Source organism: Platalea leucorodia (genome assembly GCF_965183815.1).
Source record: "Platalea leucorodia genome assembly, chromosome: 1".
NCBI classification, from domain to species: domain Eukaryota; kingdom Metazoa; phylum Chordata; class Aves; order Pelecaniformes; family Threskiornithidae; genus Platalea; species Platalea leucorodia.
In genome coordinates this window covers 138346672-138368138 of record NC_138823.1, presented here as the reverse complement: position 1 = coordinate 138368138, position 21467 = coordinate 138346672, and the positions used below count along the sequence as shown (strand labels likewise).

The following is a 21467-nucleotide window of genomic DNA, read 5'->3' as shown; positions in this document are numbered from 1 at the left end:
TTATTAAATTGCTTTTACCTCAGACTACAGGGGGCTTTAATGGAAAAGGGAAAAATGTTTGAAACTGTTGAGTCTTTGTTCTTTTTCTAAGGCAAGAACATTGAGAGTCCACACAATGGGATTTTAATAATTGGGCTTATTACCTTCACAGCAGTAAAAAAGACCGGAGTACCTGGGTTTACTGAACTGGTTAAAAGGATGCTAAGCAATTCCATACATTATGTACTTGAAAAAGCACATAGAAGTACAAATATGTTATTGTCAAAATGTTAATCAGTCCTATAGAACATACCTATGAAGTCTAAGTAGATATTCACAGACTCTCTCTATTTTGCAGAATTTCAAGTACCACAGTGACACCTAGAAGTGTAGCTGTGTTTCTCTGAATACCTGAGTCAATAACGGCATCCTCTGGAGCCTTTATGGATCCATCTGTGCTAATGATGGACCGTGACTAGGACGTCTTCTTCAGGACTGAGAACAAGCAGCATGGCACATCTTGCATTAATAGAGCTGCATTTCTCTGTTCCCTCTCCTTGAACCACCACCAAAAAACCCCTCAGTGCCCAGACAGGCTTTGTGCATACTGCCTTGTAATGGCTGTCCTGCACCTCCATGTACGCATTGCCTGGGAAAGTTCTGATTGCCACAGGGTGAGCCATCCTTGACATTCAGTCTATGGCCACTTCATTTACAAGGTGGCATGTCAATATATGTTGTACATAGCTAGGGTAACTTTTCCATAAGAGTGAGCAGGAGAACAAGGATATTCACAGCATATGTTACCATATGTATATGCCATGGAGGGTGTGTTCCACTTTTTTTTTTTTTTTTAATCTTTTGAGAATTGCAATTAATGGTGTTATGAAATCAGATATAGCAGATCCTCTATGACCTTGTTTTTTCTAGCTATTTCTCCCCTTGTAATTGAAATAAATGCTTCATTTGTTGCCTTCTAAATTAAACAGTTGTCAAGATACCATGGTATTCTCTGTGGACTCTCTGTTGTAAACACAACTGATTAATCTGAAATTCTCTGGTATTGCCTCTGGGAGGAGACGCTTGTGGTTTTTTGCACCAGTCTGTCCATGTTCTGTGAGTACTCTCATTTCTTCCTGCTTTTTACTGCTTCTTGAACAATCATTAATGTTGGACAAGAAAAACATACAGTCCTGAGAATTCTCTGTGTCAGGCTTTCTACCTGGCTGGCTTTCCTTGTTGTTGCTGCAGGATCTCATAATGCTGTTGCAGCTCTCTGCTCTTCATAATACAGTATTTACTGGAAGTGCAATTTCTAGTGCAAGCTGTAAGATCAAAGCAGATATTGTGAACAAGTCAATTTTCTGTTGCTTCATTTCTCATATCATCTATGAACTGATCTCCTGAATCATTTAAGGTCTTCCCAACCTGGCATTGTTTTGGTAATTTCTGTTGTTTTGCCATGTAAGCAGACATTATCATTTTTTTAAACTTTTATTTATGAAACAGAAGAAATCTGCAATAATTACTGAGTTTAGTGGTAGAAGGTTTTGTAAAGTTTCTATGGTTACCTAAGTGTTTTCTCTGCTAGTTTAGTGAGAGTCAGACTGAATGGTGAGTTCTTTTCATCTTTAATTCAATGAAGTTGGCATCTTTTTCATCCTTTGAGTCATTAGCTGTTACAGGCTTCCAGATTATTTGTATTGCTGCTCTGGCCCTCTGCTGTGCAAATAAGCAAAGCAGTTTCCCCCTATATTTTTACCCTTTTCCTACCTATATGATAGCTTGTAAATTGTTCCAGTGTTGTGGCTGTAGTTTATTTTCTGTAGGCTCACACAGTTATACTCTGTACCACTGTATACCTGTACAGATCTTGGTGCCCAACTGCTGTGTCTTTGCCCTGTGCTCATCAGACTGTAGGGAAATTGTTCCGAGACTCATAATTGAGTGGACCTATTCTATAGCTTCAGACTTTATTTTACCTCAAGGTACTATTATTTACTTTGCCTGGGAGTTCAACACATGAGAATCCTGAGTACTAAAGAGGGTTTTGGAAGCCACACAGGCCATTGTTATAGGTGGTATGAGGGTGAAACCAAACCTGGTAATTTAACTATTTGTCTTGCAGCATTATAGTGCTTTTCTGTGGAGAAGAAACAGAAACATGCCTCTGAGCATTTGCTGTTGAAAGATCATGAAATAGATATTTGTTTTGCCAGAGAAGCCATTCAGGTGTAGCTACATACTCCTCCATTGAAGTCTACTGAAAATTTACATCAACCTCTTAGATGAAGATAAGGACCTACAACTGGGAAATTAACAACATGTTGGCTGAATCTTCTAGCATACTTACTACTGTATCAGTTTCCCCATCCCAGAAGTCTCACATATGTTTGTTATAAAACAGTACAGTGTTTGAAATAGCCTGCTCTAATTATAATCTGGACAACGCCAGGAAAGTGAAGCTAATTCAAATAAGCTCTATTAAGTCATCTAACATGGCAGTATATGCCATGAGGTAAAATTGCTTAGATGCAGACTGGCGACAAGGGAAATATTATCTGGCGAGATCATGCCTTTTTTTTTTTTTCTTCTTTCAGCCAACAAATTAGAAGCTCATTTGAAAAGTCAGCTTAATTTGATATATTGATGTGGTGATGCCAACTTGGACAGCATTTAACTCTAAGGAAGCAAATCTTGTAAAAGCAAAGCCCCAAATCTTCAGTGATGGAATGTAGTCATTTTGCAGTCTTTTTTTTAATTTTGGTACCTAAAAATCTGCAGGTGATTGATAAGTTAATATTTCTGGGCTGTGCTTTCACTATGTTTTAGGTGTATTTTACAAGTAGTGAATAAATATGCTTCTATTAGACAAATAGAATACAAAGGGAGTTGACCTCTTTGGTCAACTGAGAACCTGGCAATTGGTTATATGCGTAATATACCAAATGCAGATAAGCTTAAAGAGAGAAAGCCTTTACTGAGACGTTTGTTGGCTCAGAATGAGGATCTGGGGAACTACAGGCCTGTCAGCCTGACCTCGGTGCCAGGGAAGGTTATGGAACAGATCATCCTGAGTGCCATCACATGGCATGTACAGGGCAACCAGGGGATCAGGCCCAGCCAGCATGGGTTTATGAAAGGCAAGTCCTGCTTGACTAACCTGATCTCCTTCTGTGACAAGGTGACTTGCTTAGTGGATGAGGGAAAGTGTGTGGATGTTGTCTACCTGGACTTTAGTAAAGTCTTTGACACCATTTCCCACAGCATTCTCCTGGAGAAACTGGCTGCTCATGACTTGGAGGGGCGTACTCTTTGCTGGGTAAAAAACTGGTTGGATGGCCAGGCACAGAGAGTTGTGGTGAATGGAGTTAAATCCAGTTAGCAGCCAGTCACAAGTGGGGTTCCCCAGGGCTCAGTATTGGGGCCAGTTCTGTTTAATATCTTTACCAATGATCTGGACAAGGGGATTGAGTGCACCCTCAGTAAGTTTGCAGATGACACCAAGTTGGGCGGGAGTGTTGATCTGCTGGAGGGTAGGAAGGCCCTACAGAGGGATCTGGTCAGGCTGGATCGATGGGCCGAGGCCAACTGCATGAGGTTCAACAAGGCTGAGTAGCGGGTCCTGCACTTGGGTCACAACAACCACATGCAACGCTACAGGCTGGGGGAAGAGTGGCTGGAGATCTGCCTGGCGGAAAAGGACCTGGTGGTGTTGGTTGACAGCCATCTGAACGTGAGCCATCAGTGTGCTCAGGTGGCCAAGAAGGCCAATAGCATCCTAGTGGATTTGGCAGTCTTAGGTTTATGGTTGGTCTCAATGATCTTAAAGGTCTTTTCGAACCTAAATGATTCTATGATTCTATGAAAATATAGAAAAGATGATGACAGAATTATTTTCTTTTTCCCTTTTTACTTTAATATCTTTCCCCTCAGAGATTACTAGCTGTAGTAAGGGGCGTACTTTCTTCACTTGTCTAAGATTAATTGATTAGTTTTATATCAAAATTTTTAATATTTTCCAGGCCACAGAAGCCCACCCTGCCCTACTTGTGGGTGGGAGAAATAATGATATTGTCCATGTTTGTGGCTGCAAGTATTAGAACCTATAAACCAAAACACCTTTCTGTTATTTGTTAATCCTATCAAGTCTTATACGAATCCTAAACCATTATCTGCCTCAGTGTCTGAACAAAACACCGACAGGCATGGAAGAAAAAATGTATGTTTTACAATACTATCAGTTATATAATCACACGGTATTTTTTCTCACAGGGTCCAATCTTCATTCACTTCAGATAGTCAACTGTTACAATTCACTTTTCTGCATCTGCTCCTCAATTTTCATCCCTATCCTGCTCCAAAATTAATCTTTTCTCTTGTCCGTAAGTCCCTTGATCTTCTGCTGACTCCTTAGCGTGTCATGCCAAAGAAATCTTGGGGGACTTCAGCCTCCAATCTTCTAACAAGTCTCTATGGGACAAGTGGGAAATGAAGTGTTTCAAAAGCTTTGTAATTTTTCCTGATTTGAAATATTGTAGAAAGGCTGTTTTTGACTTTACAGTCAGCTCCTCCTCACAGTTCCCCTGTTTTGGATTCTCCTCCAAAGTGAAGAAACAGTAAGGCTTTGTAACAAAAGGATTGTTGGATTTTTTTAAAATGAGAAAGTCAACATACGGTATCCAATTTTAGCTGAAGCTCTAAAACAATATTAAATTGCATAAAGATTAATGAAGGTAAAAGTAATCAAAACAAGTTCTTATAAGAGTAAATATTGCAGAACTGTCATTGTAGGCTACCTGGCCTATCCGCAGTGTAGCACTCCCTAATGGTGGGGACCTGGGTGCTTTCCCCTGGCTAGCAGGATTGTTTCGCTCAGCAAATGTTCCACTGCTGTAAGCAGTTTATTTTGAATGATTCACCAGATGGGACTTCTACTCCTTTCCTGGAGAGAGTATGTGTTAGTCTTAGAAATGAATACTTGAGCTAAAATTTGCCCAGATACTTTTTCAAGGCCATATATCTGGGCCATATATCAAAGTCTTTTTTTGTCTACATGCACTTCAGTTACATGGTTTTGCTTGTTCCCAAGGTACACTGAATATCTGAATGTGCTGGAATTTAATTCTGTTCTTACTTCACCTCGTTATGACATTCACATTCCTTCAAATCCTCCTTTCAAAATAATTTTGTTCAGCTGTCTTCAGCTCAAGATTCTTTCAACCATGCAGTTGGTGGGCAGGCACATTTCAGGCACTTACCTGTGCATGAAGCTACCCTTGCTGCCCGAGGAAGAATCACCCTCTGAGGAAACCAAAGACTGCCAGGCACTCCTGCTTCTCACCTTTCATGATTTTACAGCAATGGTACCTGCTGTAGACCATACCTCGGATCTCCTTCTTACTTGAGCACCCTGGAACCATTAGAAGAGTAGTGGATGCTAAGAGGTGGTATAGGTTGAAAAGTAAATTGGTTCCCATCATAGAAGAAAAAAACACCTAAGTCTGCTAGATACAGTGGCTGGTTAACAACTGCTGGCCTAGGGAGTCCTGAGACAAATGATACTTTGGTTGATAGTGTAAATGCAAGAAAAAGCCCTCTTATGGGCTTTTGGGGTGTTACGAAAAGTTTTCATTTTTTGTTGTTCTTCAAACATTAATTTCAATTTTTCCACTAATTAATATCTTTTGCTAATAAATTGTTTTGTAAGAACAGATGTTGTACTGCTACTAAGTAATTCCTTGCTTATGCTGTCCCTGTCTTCACCAGTTCTTTGATGAGCTGTAGTTAATGCACTATTTTGCTATTTACTAACAAAAATGTAAGTTATTTTGAAATCTACTCTGCTTTTGAGGGAGAGAGGCCTCACAGCACATGTTTTGTTATGTCTTTGATCAGATCAGATTTTGCTCTGCCTCATTGCTTTATGACATATTTTCCCGTGCTCTTCTTTGTCCGCCACTGCTATCTTGCAGTGTTTTACAGTTAATCCTAGCTACTCTTTAGTTCTCTCCAGGCACTTCTTTGTACCAGTTGCTCATAATTTTACTACTTTCAGTAACTAGCCCATAGGCTTCTTTACCATGTCTGCTCAGTCAGTATTTTTTTTTTTTTAGCATTAGCAAATTCTGTGTCCTTACTGAACAGTTTTCTAGATCATTGGTATATTAGGCAGACAAAATTAGTTCAACTGGTTACCCTTGTGACACATCATCTGCCATTGCAATCCAGATAAAAGCCTTGCTTACGGTAATAAATACTTTAAATATTTCCTACATAAAATATCATTGTTGATTCTTTTTTCTGTCATCACATTGTTTTGCACATAGTGCAGATTTGGTAAATTTAGGATTTTTCATTCAGTTCTGAATTAAAAGATCCTACTAAACTAACTTGAATTTTTCCATTAAAAATAGCAAGATGTGCACTTAAGGTAATGACAAGCTTTGCTTTCATTTCTACACATTTCTCTAATGATTTGAAGCCAGAGTGTATCTAGCTTTCAAGTTTTTCTGATTCTTTTTTAAATTTGATGTACCAAGAGAGGATTACTGTATCTATATTCATATAACTCAAAAATTTGTCTATCCTTTTTTGTCATCGATCTGCCCCAGAATTCCTCTGGGTGCTGAGCTTGGTGGTTTCATACTGGTGGCAGTGATGGGTGTTATGGTGAATTGTCAGCATCTGGAGTCCTTCACTGTAAGGAATATGATGTTAATGTTGATGGTTTCTTCTTCCTCGCTCTAGGATAAACTTGGGGTCATTTTTATATGTCTGCCAACACCCTTTTACACCTTTGCTGTGTCCTCATTGGTCTGCAGTTCCATATTATACCCAAATTTACTATATATGGTGCCTTTTACATATGTTAGATACTACTTCTTTGTTTTCTTTTTTACCCATAAAACCAGTTCTGTCCACCTCCAGGTCTGCATTTCTTTAACTGAACATGGGTGAGTTATAGCCAAGGGGTCTCCAGTGCCAGCCTGTGCCCCTTCCTTCAGCATCCTGTGCTTGTCGCGCTCTTCACTGCATCCTGTCTTCACTGCTCAAGGGCTCTGCTGTCATACCAGGCCTGTCTTCCTCTGCACTGCATCATCACGTTAGTCGTAAACACTATTCTGCATAGAATAACCGCTTGTTACTGCTATCTATGTAAAACTGTGGTTGTACTATATGAAGACAAACAAAACAAATTAATGGTAGACACCTGATACGCTTCCTGATATTCCAACTTCTTCTCCTCTGTTGATGCTCTTAGCAGCTGGTTCAGCTGGGTCAAAAGACTTCCAAGTCATGAGAGAATGAAGCATGGACATAGATATATGTGGCTGATTGATAGTCAAATATGTACAACGTTGACAAGACAAAGGGGGAAAGATTTATTTTTTTTTCTCCCCCCCCCAAAAGGCTATGGAAATATGAAGAAATGCACAGACAATGGATTGTGCAGGCCTTCCACAGAGAAACTGAGAGCACAGTGAACAAATTCCTTTCCTTTGTCCTTAGGGATTTTACGGTAAATGGAAGATCTGGGTTTTTTTTGAAAAGCAATGAGAATGAAATGAGAAAAACTTGAAATTTGCATGCAGTGATTTGGAGAATTCTTTAAAATAATATTTTTCACCTCTTTGAAAGATATTTAATTTAATTTATTTTTATTTAATTGTCCTGTGATTCTGCTGGGGAAAAAAAACCCCAAAACTCCTAATCCTGTTGCATATGATGTGTTTTCTTCTTATAGATGTAGTTCAATACAGTTTATGATGTGGGGAATACCCAGGATGTTTTGTGTGGTAAGTGACAACTACTGAAGTAGGACTTAAAAGCTTTAAACAATGTAAATCAAGTAATAATAAATGTTATTATCACTTATATTCTTTTCTTATAATCTCTATAGTGTTATCATAGGTATATAAAGCCCTAAATAATAGCAGAAAGCTTTATGGCTTATAAGAACTTGTTAAATATAAAGACAATTATTAATATGTGGTGGTAAGGCTTTTTGATGAGACCCATGAAGTATTCTGGAGAAACACATTGTACTACCACTTCACTGATCTAAGGTGGCAGATGGAAATCTTGTCATCTGCAGTACCACCTAATTTCAAAACGAATGCATTAACAGAGCTGGAGTATAGCAATTTTTAATATGTAAATAATGTTTTGCCTTTCTGAAAGGGCCCATTCACAATTTTCAGGCCATCAGACTTCTGCCCTGGCTTCTTTAGCACTGTAATTCTGCAATAGCATTGGAGACCCAGTTTGAGACTGACAATTAACTTCTCACTTGTGCTGTAAAGCTTCCTTTTATATTTCTGTAAAACTGAACAAATGACTGCTACTAATATTTTGCTCATCAACTAGTAAGTGGAGGCCATTTATGGCAGAAATGTAGGGTTTAGCTCCAGCTGCTGTTCTAATGTTGCAGAAAGCTTTTGCTGCAGTTCATTAAATTCAACTTCAGGCAGTCACAAAACTGCCAGCTAATTATTTTTTTCTTTCCTCAGCTGAGTGAAACCTGGTGTCACCAATTTCCACTCATAAAATGGTGCTACAGAATTCTTCATTCTTGAAGACTGAAGAAACAGAGCAGTGAGGAAGATACTGACATAATCCTTAAAATAACAGGTAACTCTGAGCCAGTGAAACTTTATTTCCTGCCAGTTTGTCCGACTATCTTGGGAGTCAAGCTTTGTGTGGGACATCATTGGTTCTTTGCTAGTAGGTCACAGGGCCAGTATTAATAACTGGTAGTTTATGCTTTGGGGACTAATAACCAGATGAATGCCTAACAGAGCCTATTTGAAGAGAGTGATACCAGCAAGAACTGGTCTTTGCAGAAGAAGCCAGTGAGGGAAAAAGCGAGGGCCTGCATGGCCTGCTAAGACACCTGGAGATGTGGGTTACGTGGTACAGCCCTCTGGTTGAAAAGGAGCAGACCTGCAGCTGAGAAGTATTCTTTTTCAGTACTGAGTATGTGGGGTGTTTTAGTCTCTAATGTTGGTTCAAATCAAATCAAGTGATGAAAATGTATTTCATTTTGTGGAATATAAAAACTAAAAATGAGGTCCAAAGCTGCAATACGCACGTATGGAGATTCCCCTCCTGACCTTAAGTATGGAATATTGACCTGAACTCAGCTCTGTGTTACCACATGTATGATGCTACACATCTCTGATAAATTGTTTTAAATGTACCTGGAGATCATCTGTACTACCCATGATTTTACGTTGTTGGTATATCTTATAGCCGAAGTAACTAAAACCAGAACATCTCTGTGTGTTTAGGGTAACATTCAGAAATAGGAAATGTGAATACGTAACTTCCTCCCATGGAGCGGCTCACGGGAACAGGGATTTTGGTTGACTTCCGTGGTGTTTTACTCTTCAGGGACTTCACAAATAGAGGACATTTCCAAGCTAGTCCGCCAAGATTTCAACGCAGAATTCTTCGAAAAATAATAGATACTGAGCATTTGAGCTTCTGTTAATCGTTGTTTATTGTCATATCATCACAGTCAGGTTTCCAAAGAGAGAGTTCTCCATTCTGCTACAATTGTACACACAGAGGAGATAGATAGCCCTTACTAAGATTTTACAATTAAAATTAACACAAAATGAATATAACAAGGGAATAGTAGAGAAAAGTATAAAGTAACAGCAATAGAGTGGTGTGATTAAACCTGAAATATGTAGAATTAGGTATCTTCAAGGTTTCCAAATACATAGCTGCAGCTTTGGTTGCATGAAGAGAGGAAACAAATTATTTCAGCCTCAAAATTCACATTTTAAGTATGCATATTTTTGCTTTTGATAGCATGCCTTCAAGTACCTGTAAGTTGTCAACTGGTAACTATTGTTGTCTAACCATGATCTTAAGAGTGAGAAGACACATCAAAAGAGAATTAAGGCTATGACAGCAATCAGTGCGAATCAGAAAAGTTCCAGGTAAGGATGAAATCTGGCATTTGCTTCAAGCACCAAGACACAATGAGGGCATCGGAAGAAAGTTGTTAAGGGAATCAGGGTTAGAGTATGAAAGCAAGACACGATATGTCACCCTTCCTTTGTTCTTCTGTGACAGTTTTCATATTTTTTCTGTGATACAAGTTGTGTAAATAAGTTTGGGTTCAGTATGGGAGAAGTTTTTGTAGGACTTCATTAGGCAGTGCATTAAAAATAATCTGACAGCCAACAAACTGTGAATGTGCATTCACAGAACTGTTAACTAAATTCTGGTGATGGGCTCAAATTATATTGCTATTTCCATATATGCATCTCAATGAGAAGCCCTGGAAAGAATTAAAAAGCTGAGATTTAAGTCAGTTACACATGTATAGCTAAGAAAGGGTTAATGTTTTTATAATTGTTAAGGGAAGGAAAAAAAATTAGACTTGCTTTCAAACCCAACACTGAATTTGTGATGAAACATTTTTTTTTTTATTTGTAAGCTAAGCAAAACTGATCTGATATTTATTGAGAAACAAACAAGTAATCTGCCATTTTAAAGAAATATAATGACATTATGAAGGGTATTTTTGAAAATAAACAAACTCATTCATTTTATAATTTCAATTTCAGAATATAATTCTGATAAACTTCAGGACTAGGTTCTGAATACAACCCACAACATATTAAAACATATGCGGGAGCCACCAACCCCTCATCTAAAAACAGACAAGTACCAAATCTGATTTTCTCTAAAAAGACAAAGGATTTGCAAATACATAAACACATAGTACTAATTACATACGTTCAACCTTGAACTGTTTGAAATGTGATTTCTTCGAATACGGAAAACAACAACAGCTATGATCATGGATTATGATCCTGCGGCTAAGTTTTGGCTTCACCACCGTGACACTAATTGAAGGACTTTTTCCCTTACCCAAAGGAGGCCCCAAACCAGACACAGGGCTCCCAACAGAGCCTTATGAGGGCTGGGGTGGGACTAACCACCTCCTTCAAGCTCTTGCCAATGCAGCCCTGTGTGCAGCTGCCTCCGTCACTGCCAGGGTCTGGAGCTGAGTCATGGTCAGTGTGTTGTCCCCCAGGACGCCCACCTCCTTTTCAGCAGAGCCATTACCTAACCAGACCGGGACAAGCAGGATTAGGTAGCATCCAACAGTATCAGCTTGTCAAGGCAGGTCAGAATATTAATACTAGAAATGGCTTATACATCAGGCTGGAAGGGTCAACTTAAAGCACTGCCACATGCGAGTACCAGCAGATCGGTGTTAACAATCTGCCACTCTGAGACTACTGTTCTCTCACGAGGCTCAATCCTCTCCCGGTGCAAAGTTACCTGACCGCAAACAGAAAGAGCAACGGTGTCTGCCAAATGTCACTGAAGGTGCACCTCACAGTAAGCCTTGCAACTTTTCAGATCAAGCAGGACTTAGCGAAGATGACAGTTTTCAAAAGGATGTAGGAGATGCTTCACCAGCATGTCACCACAGGAGAACCTCCTCTATGGCCAGGGGCACTGCCCAAATGAAGGTAAGCTAAATAAGTCACCTGCTCCCTCTGCTGAAAAATAAACAGGCAAGCAGATACTAAGATCCTCCCACCCCCAGATCTCCACCCCCCTGAAAAAGTGCAAATCGTTTATTCATCTTCCTGGTTATTAGCTGCTTTTGGATAGACATTCAGATATACTGTGTCTAAGAAAACAACCAGAAGATTCAGAAATAACCTTTTCTGTAGCCAAATTGTGCTTAGTGATGCCAGGCAGATCCTGAATGGCTGCTTAAGCTTACTACTGGTTCAGCAGGATAATTTTCTAGACCTAATACTGTAGATCTTCACATTACTAGAAGGCTATAATATTTACAAGGCTTATCTAAGCCTCTTGATTTACCTCTCTATTTATCTTTCATTATACTTGTATTGAAAAATCGTATTCTCCTAATATTTTTTTAAATAAAGAATACATTTCCCAATCTGTAAGCCATTACTCAGGAAGTCTCACAACCAATTGCCAAAGTCCTACCATAAATTTTCTTTACTGAATGCTAAGACCATATGATCTTCATTAACATACCATAGGCAATTCTCTTCTGCAGAGTATAAATGAGAATTTTAATTTTCTCCTCTCAAGTATCTTTTTTAACTGCTTGTTGAATTTTGCCTGTACTGAATTAAACAACTTTAAATGATCTAAAAGATTCCTCTGTTAAATTGCAGGTGGGAAGACAAGTCCAATGCTTCTGTTATTTTACTGTGGATTCCAGCAGGAGAAAATGTAGGTAGGAAGTACTTCTGAAAATCCTGAAATGCCTCTAAAATCAGAGTTGTGTGCTCTCAAAATTGAGTTTAAACCTTTTAAGGATTAGCCTGGAAGGGTTACTGGGGAGGTAATAACTACTGACATTGGACAAAACCCCATGAACTGATGTGTAAATATATGCTGCAGAAATGGACATGAAAAAAATTGAGAGCATAGAGGTAGAATATGAACAGTTATGAAAAAATGTGGAGTCACTTTTTTCTTAGGTGATCAACAACAAATTCTTGATTGTAGAAGAAATTAGAGTGAATTTGCTAATTTTTATTCAACAACTGAGATGCAAGTGACAAATTTTATTGATTGCGTTGGGCATGTTTGTTTATTTTGAGGAGGGGGATTTTGCTCCCTGTTCCTTCTCATATACGGACAAGGACAGACTCAGCTTAACTGAAGTGAACAGAAGTCTTTTAGTGAGATCTTGATCCACCCCTTATTCTCCACAAATGGGTTGATTCTTCCGACCTAAAAATGGCAATTAAGGAAGAAAATCTAAAATACCATTGATTTATTGCATTTATTGGATATTTATCGATTAATTAAATATGCATTGTAAACTTCTATGTCAACAAGGACTGTAGCAACGAACTTTGATCGCTATCATAACATCAGAAAGTATTTTTATTTCTTTTTAATGAGAAATATTAATTTTTAACAAGAATAAGTTTGCTAATTTCTTTCAAAAAAAGAGACTATTTAAAAGGTGGTCATATTTTAGGGATCTGGCTTTTATTGTTACTCTATCCCAGCATAGTATACTACATCTATTAAAAAAACACATTAAATGATTTTGTGTTTATATTTATTGTCAGCAATACATCAGTTATGTAAAAATAACCCAGATGAAAATGTAAGACTTGTTACATTTTCACATCATCTGTATTAACTGAATAAAGCTTAGTGACAATATACACAAATTTGCAGTAGTTGTACATAAACATTTTGCGCATTAAAAAAGAAATATACATAATTTAAAAAATAAAAATGCATTACACAATTTACAAATTAACATTAACAAAAAAAAAGGTAAACATTCCTCAGACAGCTGCCTCCTTGTTCTACAAAATAAATATTCAAGTAAATTAAGTTAGGCAAAATAAACTCTTAACTTTGGGTAAGCACAATTTACATAAAGGTAAAAAGACAGATTTCCATTTCATTCAAGGTATATTTTACAGTGATTTATACATAGAGTTTTTAAATTGGTCTCTTCAGATTGTAGTATTGGAAAAAAAACTTTATTACATTTTGGCAGGAGGAACGGAGTTTCAAAATTGATGCTTTATACCAAATATAAACAAGCTTGTGCAGTTGCATCAAAGCTTCAAAAAGGAACTGCTCCAGGACTCAAAGCAGACACAATAATCTAGAAACTACAGATTTAAAAAGGAAAATACAAACCACCACATCAACAGGAAAATGTCTACTTTGCTATCTTCTGAATGGTTTATTTGATCACTGGAAACTTTACTTTCACAAACTAACAACCTACGGTAGTGGCTGCTTTAGGCACTGGATTTGTAGAAGCACTCTGATTTTTAAAGCAAATTGCTTTTCATTATATACTGATAATTCACCCATTATTTATTTCTATTTCAGTGCTAAAGGGTTTAATCACCTTTGCAACTTTTAGCTTCACATAAAATTTCAGCCCTCCTTATAGCCTAATATTTTTTTTCATGCTAATGAGGGAAGCCATTCTGGCTTCAAATTTCCGTGCACTTTGTTCATAAAAAAAAGAAAATAATAAAAATGCACTCTAGATTTTAAATGCAGCACTAGTATGATGCAGATGTGCACCAGCAAAATTCACTGACCAGATATAAAATGTAACACATGCTAAAATCCTTGCATGGATTGCAAAGGCCAAACATACTTAAAAACCCCTCCTATCTCTTTCTTTCTTTGTCCATTTTATATAGTGAGAAAAAAGAGATGGCATACCTTTAACTTCAAGTTATTAAATTCTTAGATTTAGGACATAAAAATCTTCAAGGCAAGAACTAGGCAACAGCTCCTGCTAAGATCAGCCAGCATGATAAATCAAGATGACTCATTGCCAATGAAAGAATCCCTGTTCCCTCAATTCCTATTGGTCCAATGCTATTTGACAACACAGAATCAGACTTTTAAAAGTACAGAAATTGTGATTAAGCTTTATGTCTCCACATGATAGTTATAATTCTTTAAAACTTTATAACTTTTCCACATTATTTTTCGTATGTCTGACAAAATAGGAATCAACTAGGTTTTTCTTGTTTTCTACTCAGGAATGCTGAAGTAATTAAAATCATCAAGATTTGTTTTCTTCCTATGGATCTTTACAAAGCAATGTAAGACTGAAGCCCCCAGTCCTCCAACACATATATAAATGAACTACTGCTGTGGCAGGGGGCCATGGTACTTCACCAGCTGCGGCCGGATCAAGGTATAAAATGAGAAATTAAACCTGTACAAAAGATTGTTACTATTGTTCCTCTCTGCTCATCATTCCCATTTAGAGAATACTTATGCAGTGGGAGGAAGATCATTTTCTTGATCCAGTAACACCGCACTGGTAATATAGGTTAGCTAAGTTAAAGTAGGACCATAATCTCTCTTGAACATTCACAAAATGCACATTGGTTCCAAGAATTATTCTACATGGAACAAAAGTATTGTATTTTTAAGGACTGATGCTACCCATTGATGTCCACGAGAGTCTTGTCATTGATTTCAGTGGATCTGGGCCAATGTTTGCAAAGCTACAGTTTTATTCAGCGTGCAAAAACTGGTGCTTCTCATGTAAATACTGTGATGAGTAGGCAGAAATGGTTTAGGTTATAAAAAAGACCTGAGAACCTAATATTGAACTTTATATAACAATTATTTTTGAGAGGTTGCCTGATAAAGTTTTGTATTGCTTAGTAGTGGCACAGTCACTTATATGTCCAGGCTACACATAGAAGCCATTTGATGAGAATAACCCTTCTCAGGTCATGAAGCACATCTGTAACAGGCATGTAGACACAGTGGCAAGTCAATGAGCTTCATGTTGGAAGCGTAACACTGAAAAGCCATAAGCATGGAAAAGGTTAACAGTGAGTTTTTATACTGCCAGAGTTTTTAAAAAAGTCATGAGTATTAAAATGGCAGAACTATTGATCTTATTGTTTACTTGCCAGTACACTCAAGAGTTTAACTGAATAATTAAAAGAGTTTATCCAATTATCCTAATTAGAAAAGACAAAAGGGCTCTGAGTATTGCACTGGCAGCAACAGTGAAAATGCTGTCACTAGTGGAAGGAAAAAAAAGCAAAACCATTTTATTTTAGTTGAACAAACAATCAGAATAGCTTTTTAGACAGTAAGTATGTCACTCAAGATTACAGGGCAACCACTTTTCTTTTTCTTTTCTTTTTTTTCTAACAAAGTTAACAAATATAAAAAATCTAGTCATAAACAGCCTTCAAAGTACAATTAGAAACCAGCAGGACAATCTATACCAGTATAGGTAGAGGGGGCAAGAAACTAGACACTTGTATTACTGCCATGATATAGACTACAAATGGCCGCTGTGACGAGGAACGGTGTGTACAGTACACGTCGTTAGCCAATTCCATCCAGTCGCAGTCCAAACCGAACGCTACTCTCTTCAGGATTCAAGACCTGTCTACTTGACACTCCTTGCACAAGATACATCATCATCCTTTCTGAAAAGAGGCAGTTTCTATGGCAATACTAGTTAAGTGCATATCATGCTGCACTAATATAGTGCAAAAATTTGCCTTACATGTAGCAAAAAAGATGCAGGCAACTGTTTGAGTTATAGAAAGTAGAAACGTATTGTAACATTCACAATGGGTATTCTTTTTCCAGACAGTAACCGCTAGAAAATACTGAATCTGAGAATGCCTCCTTTCTGGATGTACATACGAGGCCTTTATACTTTGGAGTGATAACAGGACAGAATTTTGCAAGTGAGTCATTGCCCTCTGAAATGCAGGTTAACACAAGTTATCATCAACTGACAAACTGTTGAACTTGCTCAGTGGGTTAATCCCAGTTAAAAGTTAATATTGTACTAAGCACTAAAATGCTCTTTAACAAGTATATAATCTGATAGAGTAATACATATGGTTCAACTGAGTATATATGTTATGCTTGAATATAAAGAGTCATAGACAGCTTGGTACAAACTCTTCATGCGTACTGATTATACTTGGTTAATGTTGCAGGGGCGTCCAACTGTTAATACTATGTCAGCTACAGTATTCTGGAGACAGAAGTGGTGCTTACAGTTTGCAAGATTGAGGAAAGACCACAGGTCTCCAACTGCAGTGTCTATTAACGTGATTCTGCCAGATTTCTCAGTGCTGATGGTCTAAAGTAAAGCAATAATACCTTGAGTATCTGTAGGCATGATGAAATCCATCCTTCTTTATCTATGGTGCAGTTACAAAAAAGAAAAAGTCAAAACACTTAATCCACTCCATAGAAAATCCCTGTGACTTTGAATACCTTCTGATTTCAATCCATTAATTTAGATTCCATTTGTCACCATAAGAAGTTATATTTTACATATCTGCATCTCCATCATAAGCCAAGGTTAAAGGTTTCAGTCGGTTGTTCTGCCTTCTCTGGGGCTTCTTTGGCTTTTTGCTGAAACAATAAGACAATTTGTAAATAGAACAAGAAACTAACAATGTAGCAAAGATGGATTTCAGTCTTAAATGAAAGATGAGTGTCTTGTTTTAAGATAATGCATTTGGTTGTTCATTTGTAAAAGCTATAAGCCTAAAACCTTCACTTGGATCAGTAATTATCTCTTCATCAACCCAAAGCAACATCTAATTCAAAGCTCAGTTGTTCAGAAACAGGCTGTTACGGCACTGATGTGACTTGATGAAATCCTTGGCAGGTAATTCTGCAAGATCAGTCAGTTTTCAGAAGAACCCAGAGCCTTCAGTGCAATATTAGTTCATGTATCAAAGCTGCAATCAGGTTCTTTTAAATTATATGACTCAAATCTTAACCTCTCTTGACACATCAAGGGTTTCCACAAGTAAATTCCATCTTTTGATTAGTTTTACCTCATTATACTTGCTGGAATGACTGCAGTTAATTCTAGATGTTATAATCAAACCAGTCATAAATACCAGGGACATCGTTGTTAGCCATAACCATTCCCTGTCTAGCCTTGAATTAGATTTTAATCCAGCAGTATTTCCAATCCATTTGATATAGTTTTAAAAAATTACCAAGCCAAAGGAAAATGCATGTTTATGCATGCTTTAGTATGTGTCTTCTTTTAGAGTGTAATATAAGCATTTCTTCAAATCAGGCCTGTGCAACCTTATCTCAGCTATGTCACTTAGGCTGCCCAAATCTAAATCTTTGTTACCAAACCAGTTGTTACAGTGGCTTGCAGTGGCCACAGATTCCAGTTCGAAGAATCTGCAGTGGAGTTGTATGCTGATGGATATTCTTTTCCTCAAAAAATAAAAGATTTTGTTCCTTACTTAGACAGAAGTGAGATTTTGGGGAAGGTTTACTAAAAACCAAACAAATCCAGAAGCACCCAAATGCCTACTAATGCAGTACAGCCAAGAGCCTGATGTGTATGACCACACTTCCCTCACCTTCCACCTGCACAGTCATTTGGATCAGAAATTCCAAACAGGACCTAGAAAACTTCAGGGAGAGCATTGTCAAAGGTGACTTGTTCTTGCAAAAAATCTCTGCTTTCACATGCACTAAGATTTTTCAACAAAATATTATTTCATGTATGAAAAACACATGAGAAAGTTTTCAGACTTTTTTTGGTTGTGTATCTCCATATCCTGCCAAATATCAAATCTGACTTGTCTGATTACCAAATTTCCTTCTTGCTATTTCTCTCTGCAGTTTGTGATACAGGCACAATGAAGTTATCAAGGACACAGTACATTCTTAACAGACATAAACTGAGCAAAAATAAACTATACGCTAAGCTACCCCATATTTGTAAGAAGTTGTTCTAACCTCAGGAGAGCATGCGTTTATCCATCATCTAGACTACAACCAGAGTCCACTAACTTGAGCTTGGACAAAACGACATGGAAAATTAAACACTGCAGTTCACAGAAGTGCCTGCAGTTTCTACAGCAGCATATGGAAACGCTTGCATTACAGTCTGTGTGGGACTGCTTGTTTGTAAATAATTAAAGAACTCACCAGGCTAGATAGATCATAGAAACAATAAAGATGAGTAAAACAAATGCACCAGCAGCTACACCATAAACCCAGGTCTTCAGCCTCCCATCTAAAAGGAATGAATGTTAGTCAGTAGTGTTTGAGTTAGTCTTGTTGCATTATTAGTTCTGATATAGTATAGAAATACTTTCATAATCCAAAATAAATGTCTTCGCTAGCAATTACAGCTTGATAAGAGTAAATACTATTAACCAACTGAGCAATAGCTTCTTTGTGCGCTTGTGTTTTGCTTTTCAGCTGAAGTCTGGATAATCTGAATGGAGCCGAGATCTGGGGCAGAGGCAGCAAGTGAGACCCCCAGAAACCCAGTCCCTGGACCCACTGGTAGCAGACAATCCTTCAGCATGATCACAGGGCAGCAGGTCAGCCTGGGACTCATTCATGCTGTTAGCATCACTTTCCATTTTAGCTCTGGTAATCAATCTGCCTGTTATTTTAATTCTTGTTGCTATTTAATCCCATGTTTTTAAATATCTTTAGCATGTGTTACCTCATCCATACCTTAACTGCACATACACACCCTTCACTACTGCATAAAGTAATAATTTTTCAATTTCTTCCCCTACCAAATGCAAATTTTGTTGTTATAAAACAACTTCCCCTCACAGAACAAGCAAAAATACACCAAAAAAGACAACCCATGCTCATAAATAGAACAACTGTCTGTTGTTAATAAGGACTCTACCTATGCATAGCCTGTGCAGTCTGTATTTTGGACATGATATCCCTACAGGCTGAGGTATACATCCCACTCTCCTGCTTGCCTTGATCCTAGAGGTACTCACTTACCCCAGGAAAATGAGGGAAGAAAGGGTGTGACTTTCTCTGTGGGGTTTTCCTCTGAACCTCAAACAAGCATTTCACAGCCTGAGGTCAGTATATGTTGTTTGACTTGCTACTTTTATCTGACTACTTTTGCAAATCTCTAAATGGCTTTTTGAAAACATTCTTTTACAGGAGGTTAACTAGCCTTGTTGCACCTCCTTGACAATGAAAATTCCATTAAAAATGCTGAATTATTTCATTTACAGGGGGCAAAATTTTTATTTCATGAAGTCGTGTATATTTTCAATGTAAGCAAACACAGCTAAAATTTTTCTGACCAAATACTTATTGCTTCCTGATACCTCTGTAGAACAAAAAGGCATTATCAATGCAGTTGATGTTTCTACAATGTAACGATAACAAAAATTAGTCAGACTGACTTTGCTCAGATTCACAGTAGTGCTCTCTGTTGCTGGGCAGCTAAGTTTAGGCTTTCTGTTCTCTAGCAATGCAAAGTCTTGCAGTGACGTGGACAACTTGTTCAAGATTAATCAATATAAAAACGTTTAAGCTTCATTACATTAATCAACCTAATGAAATATTATAACTGATAATAACTGATATAACTGAAATAACTGATCCATTAAAGATGAACTGAACAGTAGATTTGACCTGACATATCCAATGATATGATAATAGGAACGAAAGGAATTCAGACTTCAGTGCTGCTAAATAGGTTAGTTTCTTTACTCCTTGGATTTTTTGCATTGGTAAATGTATGGGGTTTGGGGTTGTTTTGGGTTTGCTTGTTTTAAAATAGTATTACCTCCTTGAAAAAAAGACTGGCATTACCTTGTGTATGGATTATTTATTTTTGTCAAAGCAGGGAACTCTGTTAATGAGGTCATTCCTATTACACAACTACAGGCATCGAACTCAGGCTTTCTGAATTCCCCTGGACAGATTATTTCTAAGTATACAAGGGAATTGGCATCTCAAACTCATCTGTTTTGGGTAATACATCAGCACAGACACCTAAAGAGGATAGTTTTAATACCTTCCTTTCTGGAACTGCAACATAATTAGTTGAAAACAGTGAAAGAACTATTTTAAATCTAGACTTAGAAACTGTGAGGAAAGGAATAATCATGCTAAAGTAAATCAAAACCTTTCCAATAGATACGCAATCCTGGAATTAAAACAAGCAAGCATAAATCTCATCTGAAGTGCAAAACATTCGCTTTCTTCCACATTTGCTCATACCTTCACTGGATAAAGTATTAGTTCTATCGAATACCATTGTTTTTAGCTGAGCTATGCTTCCTTCCTAACTTGAATCACTGGAAAACTGGTAAGTTTTTTATTTACTGGTAAGTAAATCTCTCAACTGTTCCTTGCTCCAAAAACCATGTCTGAGCTCACATGAGCATCCACGCTCCTAAACAGCTGAAGGCTACTGTCTGACATTTGCTTATTGTCGGCACTCTGGCTGCTACAACCAACCCTATGGCATTTTCAGGTAGAGTTAGCTAGAATGAGTAAAAGATAACATATTTGGTAAGATGCTATTTCTTAAAGGAGGACCAGAAAAGCTTAAATTTCTTTTTTTTATTGTGGATTAAAGTATTAACTAATTGGAGTAAAGACCATTTTATTGCAGGTACCAAATATAGTATCACAGTACAAATAACAGTAAATACTAGCAGGACTAATGGGATCTAACATAAGTATTTCTAACCCGAACATGATTTAATCTGTTTATTAGAAGTATTGCTGTAGTTCTCAATTTGCAGCATTTTACGGATTATGCATGTAAAGATATTGTTTCCAATTCTCAGATTAAAAACATTCTTAAAATCTTTAGAAAGAAATGAACGCCCTAAGACACAAGTGTGTTAGAATATTTAGCTCTATGTGATTTAAAAGACACTTAAGAAGATAACCAATTGCTCTCTTCATATGATTAACATTTTGGACAAGCATCATATCTCTTTATGTGAAAGTATTCTGTTAATTAAAGTTTTATTTATCTCAATGCTTAAGGGTACAAGGAAATATTTACTGAAATCTGATTACATGATGGACTTTATAAAGTATTTTTGATGGGATAACTGTCTTATAATATATTTCTTGCCACTCTTGCACGTAAGGCCTTGCTCAGCTCTAAAGAACATGGTCCATCATAAAAGCAAATATTG

At 37.4% G+C, this 21467-nt stretch overlaps 1 protein-coding gene across 1 annotated transcript in view; it reads right to left on the bottom strand.

The window, feature by feature from the left end:
• Positions 1-16811: 16811 nt before the first annotated feature.
• The window catches only part of THSD7A (thrombospondin type 1 domain containing 7A), a 204421-nt gene continuing 199765 nt past the window's right edge, over positions 16812-21467 (bottom strand). Inside the window, exons 27-28 of the mRNA XM_082321586.1 lie at positions 18466-18553; positions 16812-16911 (exon numbers count right to left, since the gene is read on the bottom strand). Of these exons, the coding sequence (XP_082177712.1) occupies positions 16827-16911; positions 18466-18553 (173 nt within the window). The 3' untranslated portion in view covers positions 16812-16826. The remainder of the gene's footprint in view (positions 16912-18465; positions 18554-21467) is intronic.